The sequence below is a fragment of the Carettochelys insculpta genome, chromosome 7 (genome assembly GCF_033958435.1).
Source record: "Carettochelys insculpta isolate YL-2023 chromosome 7, ASM3395843v1, whole genome shotgun sequence".
NCBI classification, from domain to species: Eukaryota; Metazoa; Chordata; order Testudines; family Carettochelyidae; genus Carettochelys; species Carettochelys insculpta.
The window spans coordinates 53,432,280-53,444,387 of record NC_134143.1 but is presented as its reverse complement, the minus strand read 5'-3'; the positions used below and the strand labels follow the sequence as shown (position 1 = coordinate 53,444,387).

Below are 12,108 nucleotides of genomic sequence, written 5' to 3'. Positions count from 1 at the left end.
ATTCCAACCATCAGATGCAACAACAATCAGATGCAGGTCTAGCTGCAATATCTGATTGTGGGTCGAATATACCATATCTGGGCAGACTGCTAGAGGGGCGCAGGGCTGAATGGACATGTTCAAGACATCTCACAGCCCAAACAGCCTTGTTTAAGAGGGAGCTATTAGCATCAGTGTGGATGTTTCCCCTGAATATGGATATCATGAGAGCCCAACACTGACACAAAATTTGTATTTACATCTATGTCCACATCTGCAAAATGAGCTGCAGATATCCACATTCACACCTGCTGATTCCCGTGGATATAAAGCAGAGATCCACACATTTGCAGGGTTCTAGATACAAAATTTGTATTCACATCTGCGAAAATGAGTACAGAGATCTGCATCCACAGCTGCAGAGGTGGATACCTGGGATACAAAGTCGATCTCTGCAGATTTACAGGGCTCTAGATATCACCTATGGTCAGGGGAATTGAGGGGAAAGTTGTATAGGAAACTACTGTAAGGAGGCCAGGCTCAGGCACCCTCCAGTGCAAAAGTTCAGGCACATGGTGTTGTCCTATGTGGAACTCCCCATTGGTGAAACATCAGATCTACAATGGACACCTGCAGAGACCACTTAAGGCTGGTGACTGTGTGCCTGCTTGAGCGGCTTGCCAGGTCCTTGCTCATTATTACAAGATGAAGTGCCAATGGGATTAACCCATCAGGATGACACCAGGTCCAGTGGCATCCTAGCAGTGAGGGGATGATCAGCATGTCTACACTTGTTGATGTAGTGCACTATAGACATGTTGTCCATAAAGATCTGCACCATAGGGTCCTAGGGACTAGAAAAGAATGCCATGCAGCCCAATTGGATGTCTCTGAGCTTCAGGACATTCAGATAATCCTGGGTCCTGGTCAAGGAAGGAACATATTTTCCTATGTTCTCTAGGTTCAGCCATTAGGTGGACTCTTGTAGAACCTGGGGGGGGAACATGACTCTTGTTCATGTGATGCTTGGATGGAGAGAGCACAGATTGTAGTGGTAAGAGCTACTGGGGAAGTCTTACAAAGTTGAGTATACGTACAATGACAAGTAACTCAGCAGCCCCAAAAATGTACATCAAGTTCTACTGGAAGTCACTTGGTGGTGGTGGAATCGATGGGAACTTTTCTCCCTAGCAGGTGACTTCTCGCCAACTAAGAGCTGAACTTTGCTCCTATGAACGCTATTGTCTCTGATACTGTTAAAGGAGTCCCAGCTGGAGAACAAGGTGGGGATTCCAGGGCTGCTGAAGTTTCCTGCTTAGACCTTGTCCCTGATCAGGCCGGTCATTTAGGCAGGAATAAATGTGGAGTCCCTTTCTCCTTAAGTGTGACTGCCCCACTCCCGGGCTCTTGTGAATATTCCTGGTGCTGCAGCCAGTACCAAGGACAGTACCCTGCATTGTCAATTGTTGGGTCCCACTGTGCATCTAAGGATACATCCATACTTACTGGAAGATCAACTTGATTGTAGTTGATCTTCTGGCATTCAATTTAGCATGCCTAGTGGGGACGTGATAAATCGAACCATCAGGGCTCTACTATTGACCCTGATGCTCCTCACCGTTGCCAAGGGTAGGGGAGATCAGTGGGAGAATTCTTCCTGTTGACCTCCTGCTATGGGTACAGCCACGGAAAAAAAAAAACTTATCTACGATACATCGACTCCAGCTACGCAACTGTCGTAACTGGAGTTGCAGATCTTAAATTGACTTTTTGACATTGTTTCATAACCCCATCTAATGTGGATGTTACAAAAAAGACCATTTAAAAAAGTCAAAGGGTAAATTTTAACCCATCACACTCTGATCAATTATGGCAAGGAGCCTGACAGACATTTTTACAGAATAATTTCCTGATGTTAGGAGTTTAAAAAATAAAAGTGACTTGTAGGGAAAGTGTCCCCATAAAAATGCCCTGTGTCTATGTGATACAGGGCCAGAAAGGTTTATGCAACCAGCAGGCTAACGGACCTAGCTTCATCTTACGAGACATATTAATAGATGATGATTGTGGTTTTTGTGCATAGATGTATATTGTTAGTGTTTGACAATGTAATCAAATGGCTCCTGTATTACAATATTCTGTTAATTCAATGACCACAAGGAGATGTTAATATTAGATGAACTGCCACTGTAGTATTATCACTGTCTTCATTCTTCATTGAAGTAGGTTGTAAACTACCTGTAAATGGTGGAAAAGGGGCAGTTGTCTTACGTTTAGTCCATGTAGCTAGTTACCAATGATTCTTAGGAAAGAGGTTATTTCAAAGCCACTATTCTTCAATGTTTGCTGCATAGCATGCTAGAGAGCTATAAAAAGAACTCTTTGGCCCTGCTCCTGTTAGCTCAGATCTTCTTTGGCTTCACCAGGGGAAGTCTGAGTTACAAGACTGAGGTGCCTGGTTCCAGTCTGGGTCACCCTAATATTAAACATTGGTTTGTGACCTATGGAACTAATTCTGAAATAAATTTTTGCAACTCTAAAGCTCACCGCATCTTCTGTGAAACTGATCTAAGAATTTCATTCATGTCCATACATATAGTGATCTTTTAAACTATACTCTCCTTCTTTGCTTTTAGATATATCTTAGTTTATTAATAAGAATTGGCCATAGGTGTGTATTTGGGTAAGATCTACAACATTCATTAACCTGGTGGGTAATGTGTCTGATCCTTTGAAACTGAAGGAAGTTTTTACATGATGAACAGGATTTTCAATAAATCCTCATCATATTTGACTTGGCTGCCTGGGTGGGAGCTCAAGGCTGAACTGCTTTAACTGATTTTCTGGCTTTGGGGTATGGTGGTGTAAGGTAAGTTATACTAGAAGTTGTTTTGTTGCTGGCTTGTTGAATTTAAGTATTAGCATAACTGCCAGTTTGGGGGATTTTTTGTCTCATTCTGCACAGTTTGTCTTAACTGAGCAATCTCAACATGGTGTCCTGAGACCCTCATCACAGTCTATAAACGTACAATACAAATAATTAGGTTGTTAGGTATGTGATGAAGACTTCTTCGTTGGCAAAATCAGTGCCATTCTGGCCAATTCTAATTACAATCTAACATGAATATTGTGAACAGTTATCGCAAATACATCTTAAATGGAATGTGAATAAGATTTATAGCCATGATCATCTATTTTGGATTATATTCTTTCCTCCTAATCTTCTTGATAGGGAGTACAGGATTAGCCTGTGTTGTCAACAGGATCCAGAGTGATTTCTTCGTTGCAGCAGAGCACATCACAGGTTAATGAATATTGTAGATCTTACCCATGGTGCATCTGAAGTTTCAAAAGTTAAACTAAGATCTACAAACTGCAGAAGGACCATCATTTAAGTTTAACCACAGATATATGTCCCTGTCACATAAGAGTAGAAAACTGGCAAGGAGAGGTTAAGCAGCTGTAGCATTGGTTTATTACTAGTAGCAATGAATAGAAAATGGTTTGACCATTACAGAAGCACTTTTGCTTGGGGATATTTGTTATGTTCCAATCTCTTGGAACTGCTGCACATTCATTATGCAAAATATACAAAGTTTTGTGTCAAAGCACTGCCTAAATCCATGGGTGAATGCTGCCTTTGCTTTTGTATGGGTACAGGGCAACTCTAGGGGGACATTAAAAAATAAAGTCCATTTCTCAGCAGATCCGTGAGAATGTTTTAAAATGTCATTTTCCTTTTCTTTCCAGAATGATGGAAAAAAAAGGTTTTGTCAAGGTCAAAAATATATATTGATATGAAAAACCTATGATCAGACAGTAAAAACAAACCTGTGCACACCTACACAACAGACAGGAACAAGTGGTAAGGGGGGAAAAGTCCTCTCAAATAAATAGCCTCTGATTTTATTTTACAAATTCCTGAAACTGCAAAATAGGAGGTATGCAAACTACAAGGACTGCAGTTCTTCTACACTAAAACAAAAGCAGCTCCAGCACAACAGCACTCCCCCTTTCAGCCTGCACAACCCTATTTTTATTACTATTATGATTATTATTAATTTCTGCTTCTTATAATCATCAGGAAGAACGAAGAGGCTGTTGAGAGACAGCTCTAAACTTTTAGTAGTGCACAGTGTTCAGTTGGAATGCTGGCAAGATAACACAGGATGTTCTGTTTCAAGCCCACAATTTAAAATAAATTAACAATTTGGTGTGAATGTTGAACTTCATTGCTATTATGGTACTTGTTCCAAATAGGACATAGAATACGTACTTCCAAGAAAGTATGCGTTCAATGAGTCTAAATGTCTGAAATCAGAACTGAGTGATTTGTGTTCAGATAGATATAGTGTGTCTCATCACTATGTTCAGACACCCATCATGCATCAGCTACACAAGGCTAAAATTCTCTTCTTGGTTTTTAAAAAAAATCCCCTTTTAGATAGTGGTGCTAATTAAACTTTCGGCTACATTGTAGTTAGAAATAACATCTTCTACTTCAAACCCATCATTTGGCCACCCGATTTCCAAAGTTTAAAAGGGAGAATTAAGCAACAGCCTTTGCATACTTTGTTCAGCTATTTGAAATTACCTTACCTGAATTATCTAAGAGTCTAAGTTTCTGTTCTTATTTTCCTGAGATAAATCTTTAATACACGCAATCTTGAGCAATGCTGTCACGGTACTTCTTGATGGATTGCATTCTTTGGACCAAATCATTAAAAGAGGTCTCAACACAGCCACTAGAATTGTAGATGCAATTTGGCTCACCTTATTATTTGTATGTGCAAATCCCAAGAGGACCGCCAACCATCTGTATTTGCATGCAAATTGGGCAGACCCATTCAACTGCTGTACAAATGCAACTAAATTTAAGGACATGAGATAGTGTGATTGCAAAAAAAGTACCTAAAACTGTAGATGGTAGTTTCTGAACATTTGATTATGCAGATACAAATTAAACATGATGGAGAAATAAATACTAACAAGAATAAAAAGAAACACTCCACAGAATTAATAAAAGCAGTTTAAAACCTGTATCAATCTCATTATGTGAGCTATGGATACCCACACCCCCACACACAAACTGAGAAAAGTTTTAAAAAGCAGTTTCTAAAATTTCAGTTGTTCACTGTTTTACATATTTCATAGTCAAGTTTTTTTGCATGTAAAATCACAAAACAGACAAAACTGCGCCCACAATTTTAGGGGGTGACTCAAAACCCATTTGAAAATTTGGTCTGAACCCATGTTGACAGAAGCCAGTTAAAAAACAATGTCAACTGTGTTGATTAGCTGAGAAAGTGCCACTGGCATTCAACAGACACCTACCAAGTTCCCCTGCAGCTTTGATATCAATGTTGTCATAACCACTGCCTATTCGAACAATAACCCTTAAGGCCTTGAACTTTTCTAGATCTTCTCGGGTGAGGGTGATAGTGTGGTACATCATCGCCCCAACGGCTTCATTTAATACCTGAAACAGAACAAAAGGCCATCAAAAATCCTGATCATGTAGGTGGGGAAGAATCCACACCAATTGTTACAGTCCAGGGATGTGTCTTTCACAATGGAATCAGTGGGCCTGACCCTGCATGGTGCTGTACACCTCTGACTGTGGCAAGCAGGCCTGAACTTAGCACAGGGCGAACAAGGCAGTTGCCTTGGGCTCCGTGTCTCAAGGGCCCCACATCCAACGGATGATAGCATCGACTGCCTATCAGCTGGGCCCTGATGTCAAGGTGCCACCTTGGGCTCCGTCCACCAGTTGGGCTCCACCTGGCCAGTTCTGGTGACAGGAGTTAACAGGAGCTGCAGGCACATTCTAAAGCCAGGTCCAGTATCTGTAGGCACATCATCCTTAGAGAAGACTGTGCACCTGAGCTCAGTAGCCAATTAAAGCGTGGTTGGCTTTGAGGAGATTTTATAAACTGGAAACAAGCTTCTGGGAAAGTCCAGTTGTGCAACAGGAAATGCAACCAGTGAACATTTCTACGTGTTCCCTTTGGTGTTACACAAGTCTGTATTCCGCTACAGGACTGCACACTGTTACTGCTGCAGGCTGAGCTCACTGCACACACAGAAGGCCTTAACATCCCCTCCTTCTCCCCCACAAGTCACTCTTGCTATGCTAATACCTTTGGGACTCCCTGCAGCTTCCTGAACCGCTCAGGCCCAGCTCTGAATGTCCCCAACACTCCCCCAATATTGGGGTCACCCATTTTATCTCATGCCAGGGGCTCTGGCTGCACCTTCCTTTCCCCACCTCTCCATTATTTTTTCTCTCTCTAGGGAGGTAAATCATTCAGGGTTTCAACATTTTGAACTGTATTGGGGGCGTATGGGCCAAGCTGAGATGAGGGGGGTAGCAAGGTTGCAAATAACCAGTTCTTTGACAGTGTCAAAGTTAGACTCGAGACTCACAATTTGTCAGACCACTCTGTTTATTAGCAAAGCTGCTCTGCTAATACATTCAGAAAAAGATGAGGCCCCACCTAGGGCTCAGATCTCTCAATTTATACAGACGAAAGAAGTCAAGTTAATAAACAAAGGAGAAAAAAAAACAACCAGACACACACCCACCCCTCATAGCCCCTGAGACCAGTCACGTATCTTCATTTCCATACCACCCTCAGCAGTCTCCTGTTTATGACTCTCTGGTTACCTTAATTAATTACCATCAACACCTACTGCTCTGGTTCCTGCTTTCCCAGGCACACCTGGCTCCATCCAAACCCACCCTACATTTCTACACACAGTATAACTTCCCCTTCTTGAACTCAGAAGCAACACTGCATCATAGTGTGATTTTTACAATGTAACTCAGAGACAGTTATATACAGCTGAAGGTGACGTATGTGCTGACTAGATTCCAGGAGCTCCTTGGGTCTTTCATTGTCCTCTCCCAATTGTCTGATTTTCTCTAAGGTCACCAAAGTTATGCCCACTGACACTTGTAACATTCTCTGAAATTTTGGAATTGGGTGCAACGTTCAAAAATCGTCATGTTACATCCAAATGGACAGACAGAGGCCACTGAGCTGAGTGTAGGACAGGGCTGGGCAATAATTTTTGATTGGGGGGGCACGCCCAAGATTTTGGTAAGAGTTCCAGGGGTGCACTTTTCTATGGAGAAGGTTAGGGTTAGGTTAGGGGTTGGGAGCAGAAGGGAGCTCGGGGCAGAGGACTGGCATGCCAGAGAGAGTGCGGCATCTGAGAGGGAGTGTGAGTGAAGGAGGGAGCTGTGACCTGGGACAGGGGATTGGTGTGCTGGGGAGGATTCTGGTTTGGGGGAGGGGGATAGAAGTTGGTGCAGCACCTGGGACAGAGTTGTGGCCTGGGGCAGGAGAGTGTGGTAGTGAACTGGGGCAGGGGGCTGGGGTGCTGGAGGAGGTGGGTTGCCAGATGGAGGCTCTAGCCAGGAGCCACTTACCTAGGTGGCTTCAGACAGCCTCCCTGCATGCTGCAGCCGGAGGCACTCAAACGTCTGGCTGCTGGGGCCATGAGCCTCTCTACACTGTGCACCCCTTGTGGGAAGTCATGGGGGAGACTTTGTGTGCTGCCTCTGCCCCCGGCACAATCCTCACCACTCCCATGGTTGAGCAGCCTGAGCCTGTGGCTGGCCTGAGGGCTTGATCCAAAGGCTTGTCAGGCCACATCCGGCTCATGGGCCATATTTTGCCCACCCCTGGTACCACACTGAGGCTGCGTCTACACGTGCACGCTACTTCGAAGTAGCGGCAGTAACTTCGAAATAGCGCCCGTCACGTCTACACGTGTTGGGCGCTATTTCGAAGTTGAAATCGACGTTAGGCGGCGAGACATCGAAGTCGCTAACCCCATGAGCGGATGGGAATAGCGCCCTACTTCGACGTTCAACATCGAAGTAGGGACGTGTAGACGATCCGCGTCCCGCAACATCGAAATAGCGGGGTCCTCCATGGCGGCCATCAGCTGGGGGGTTGAGAGATACTCTCTCTCCAGCCCTTGCGGGGCTCTGTGGTCACTGTGGGCAGCAGCCCTTAGCCCAGGGCTTCTGGCTGCTGCTGCTGCAGCTGGGGGTCCGTGCTGCATATACAGGGTCTGCAACTAGTTGTTGGCTCTGTGTATCTTGCACTGTTTAATGAAAGTGTGTCTGGGAGGGGCCCTTTAAGGGAGCGACTTGCTGTTGAGTCCGCCCCGTGACCCTGTCTGCAGCTGTGCCTGGCTCCCTTATTTTGATGTGTGCTACTTTGCCGTGTAGACGTTCCCTCGCTGTGCCTATTTCGATGTTGGGCTGAGCAACGTCGAAGTTGAACATCGACGTTGCCAGCCCTGGAGGACGTGTAGACGTTATTCATCGAAATAGCCTATTTCGATGTTGCAACATCGAAATAAGCTATTTCGAAGTTGGGTGCACGTGTAGACGTAGCCTGAATGGCCAGAGTTTTCTGAAAAACTGTGGAATTAGAAACTTCCATGCCATTTTTTAATTAAAAATTTGATGTTAAAAGAACACTAAACAAAAAACTAAATCCCTCCTGAGACATCCAGGGAAATTACACCCTAGTTTTCAGACACTTCTGTTGAATATTAAGCCACAGATAAACTAATGCCAATAGAAGTATCAAATAATATCAAACTAATGCCAATAGACGTATCAAACTAAAACACACCATCCAAATAGAAAAATAAATATATGGTTGAAGTGAACAATCATCTTTTTCCCCTTCAAAACAATCCAAATGCAGTTACAGGAGCTAAATTACCTTCTCGTGAATCTCCTGAGTTGATTGTGCATCACAGAATGCAACCGTAGCCAAATCTTTCAAAATTGGCATCTCCACCGTACAGTCCCTTCCATCTAACAAAGCCACCAACGGACGAGGGTGCATAGGGCCATTCATTATTTGTGGGCGAATACCTGCAACCAAAAGGCATTTTTACTTTGAGATCAGGGCTTGGAAAACTTCTCAGTTTATAGCTGTTCCTATTGGTGTATTATTTGCATGTGGTTTCTGAGTCAAGTGGGAAGTGAAATGTGTTTTCTGTATTCGAAGCTTTAAGAAGCAGTATGAATAGAGGAGGAGAATGCTGGGAGACCGTACCAGTTGACTTGTACCAGTTGACTGTCGATATGTTACAGTCTCCATTAGAGAAACACATCCAGGCCTTGCCCAGAAAATAGACTCTGTTCCACTATGCGTTTTCCAACATCAACAGCTAGGACCATAAAGCTCTCAAGTTTGATCTCACACTATACTGTTTTTCCATCAGTGCCACTCCATTAACTCCAATGCAGTGATCCTGACTAACACCTGTGTAAGTGAAAGCAGAAACAGGTCCTAGAATTAGGTTTTGCTAGGGTACCCTTATAGCTCAAGTACTACACATGTCCACAAATAATGTGGATAAGTGTAAGGTACTGCACATTGGAAAAAATAACCCCAACTATACTTACAATATGATGGGGGCTAATTTAGCTATAACTAATCAGGAAAGAGATCTTGGAGTTATTGTGGATAGTTCCTTGAGAACATCCAGGCAGTGTGCAGAGGCAGTCAAAAAGGCAAATAGGATGTTAGGTATTATTAAAAAAGGGAAACAAAATAAGACAAGGAGTATCTTACTGCCCCTATATAAATCTGCGGTATGCCCACATCTTGAATACTGTGTACAGATGTGGTCTCCTCACCTAAAAAAAAGATATCCTGGCACTGGAAAAGGTTCAGAAAAGGGCAACTAAAATGATTAGGGGCTTGGAACAGGTCCCGGATGAGGAGAGGCTAAAAAGGTTGGGACTTTTCAGTTTAGAAAAGAGGAGACTGAAAGGGGAGATGATAGAGGTATATAAACTTATGACAGGTGTGGAGAGGGTGAATAAGGAGAAGTTATTTACTTGTGCCCATAATACAAGAACTAGAGGACACTAAATGAAATTAATGGGTAGCAGGTTTAAAACTAATAAAAGAAAATTCTTCTTCACTCTGGGCATAGTTAACCTGTGGAACTCCTTGCCAGAGGAGACTGTGAAGGCTAGGACTATAACAGAATTTAAGAAAGAGGTAGATAAATCCATGGAGGTTAGGTCCATAAAAAACTGTTAGCCAAAGGTAGGAATGGTGTCCCTGGCTTCTGATTGTCAGAGGCTGGAGATGGATGGCAGGAGACAAATTGCTTGATCATTGTCTTTGGTCCACCCCCTCTGGGGCACCTGGCACTGGCCACTGGTGGCAGACAGGCTACTGGGCTGGATGGACCATTGGTCTGACCCAGTATGGCCATTCTTATGTTCTTATAAGACAGGGTTGTAAGTTTTGTCTTCTTGAATTTATGCAAGTTAATTTGTTCAACAACTGAAATCCCCAGCTGTACTGAAACCCTGACCTCAATGGAGGTCAGAATTTCACTCAAGGGACAAGTCTACATGAGCGGCTTTTCCTAGCAAAATCAGGCTTTGGCTGGAAAAAACCGCAGAGCATCTACATGGCAAATGTGCTTTGCCAACAGTTTGTCGACAAAACCCAGCACATCCACCGGCAGCATTATCTCTCTGTCCATTCAAGTATAACGCCTCTCTCAACAGTATTCGGTTAACAAAACAGCCATGTAGATGCTCTGGGGCCCTTTTCTTGACAGAGAGGGCTTCCAGCTCACAGAGCAGCCCTCTTTGCAGAGCTTCCAGTCACTGTTCTGTTGAGAGAGGGCCAGACAGTCTGGCTGCTCTCTCGACAGAGCAGATTGGTCCTTTGATCCGCTTTTGTGTGTGGATGTGATCTGTTGACAGAAGTCTTGCCGGGCAATCCCTTCTGACAGTAACTTCTGTCGACAGAGGCTTCTTGTGTAGATGTGTCCAAGATGTTTGTATTGGCCTTCAAAGCTGTGGTTTTTGAGGAAAAACTCCAGTATTCCCAGTGTCTCAGAAACTGAGCTCAGGTCAACAATCATTCTTTAATCAAAGAGGTATTTACCCAATAAGAAAAGGAAAAGAAGAGGCAGCAAAAATAAAGTTCCTTAATAGCAACAGAACAAGAACCTCTTTTGTTATACAAATGTGTGTCTTTAGGGTTAAGGGGGAGACATGCCTCCCATCCATTTCTTACTTTATGTAATCAGGAGCAATGTTGTAAGTCAGTGCAATTATTGCTCTTCTGTCTCTAGACTACACACTAACCTGGCCTCTGGAGCAGGTGAGAGGAATTTGGAGGCACATATGGGGACTATGCCTTAAACAGCTCCACTCCAACAGCTCCACAAATTATCTGTGCTATGACTTGCTCTGCCAATGTCTCACTGTTTTTTTTTTTGGATAAACCATTTAAAAGATACTGGGCTTCAGTATGCACACAGTATGTAAATAGAGACAGAATTAGAGTTCTGTGGCAGTGATACATTCGCTGCCCCACCAAATATTGCAAAAATATTTTCACTGCCTGGAAATATACTATTTCACAGTCCAGTAAAACCCATCACTTTCGGACATGTGTGCATATGTCACCTTTATGTAACATAGTAGTCTCAGTATGCATGTGCTTACGTGCCCTAAATTAATTTTGTGTGACATCTTTGTAAAATAGAGGACTGGAACCCTCTAATTTTTTCCATTCATGTGTAGCATAAATTTTGTTATGTGCACCAAGGTGTGCGTGGATGTGCATCACCAATGGAAACACATGCTGCTGGCGGCTATGGGCACTCTGCCAGTCAGCTCGGTGGCACCTGAATCTCTCCTGAGCAGCTGTCCAAATTCTCAGCTTATACAGAAAACTGACTGGAACCCAGATTTGCAAGATTTCATATTCTTATGCAAGGGAACTGATGATTACTGGGATCAAATTTCAAAAAAAAGGAGGGTTTTGCTTGGAAATATTGAATTTTGTTAAAAACAATCACTCAGAAATGGTTCTATTTCCAAGCAAAAATGGAACAGAATGGTAAGTCCTCAAACACTAGATTTATTTTTTTCCATTGTGAACGTTTCATTGAGCCCTAGGTATCCCATTTACCTACCTCGCGGGGGTTTGAGGTTTAACACTTGCAAAATGCTTGGAAATCTATAGGTGAAATAGTAACATTTTTAAATAAGGAATCAGTATCTGGAGAGCATAGTTCTTTGGCTATATGACCCATGGAATTAAGTGTTTTGGG

The 12,108-nt window shown here is 43.2% G+C and overlaps 1 protein-coding gene across 3 annotated transcripts in view; it reads right to left on the bottom strand.

The window, feature by feature from the left end:
• CTBP2 (C-terminal binding protein 2) overlaps positions 1-12,108 on the bottom strand; it is a 267,959-nt gene that overhangs the window by 28,234 nt on the left and 227,617 nt on the right. For all 3 annotated transcript variants that reach the window (XM_075000485.1, XM_075000486.1, XM_075000484.1), the window contains 2 exons: positions 8,730-8,884; positions 5,314-5,458 (listed from right to left, as the gene is read on the bottom strand). In XM_075000485.1, the coding sequence (XP_074856586.1) occupies positions 5,314-5,458; positions 8,730-8,884 (300 nt within the window). The remainder of the gene's footprint in view (positions 1-5,313; positions 5,459-8,729; positions 8,885-12,108) is intronic.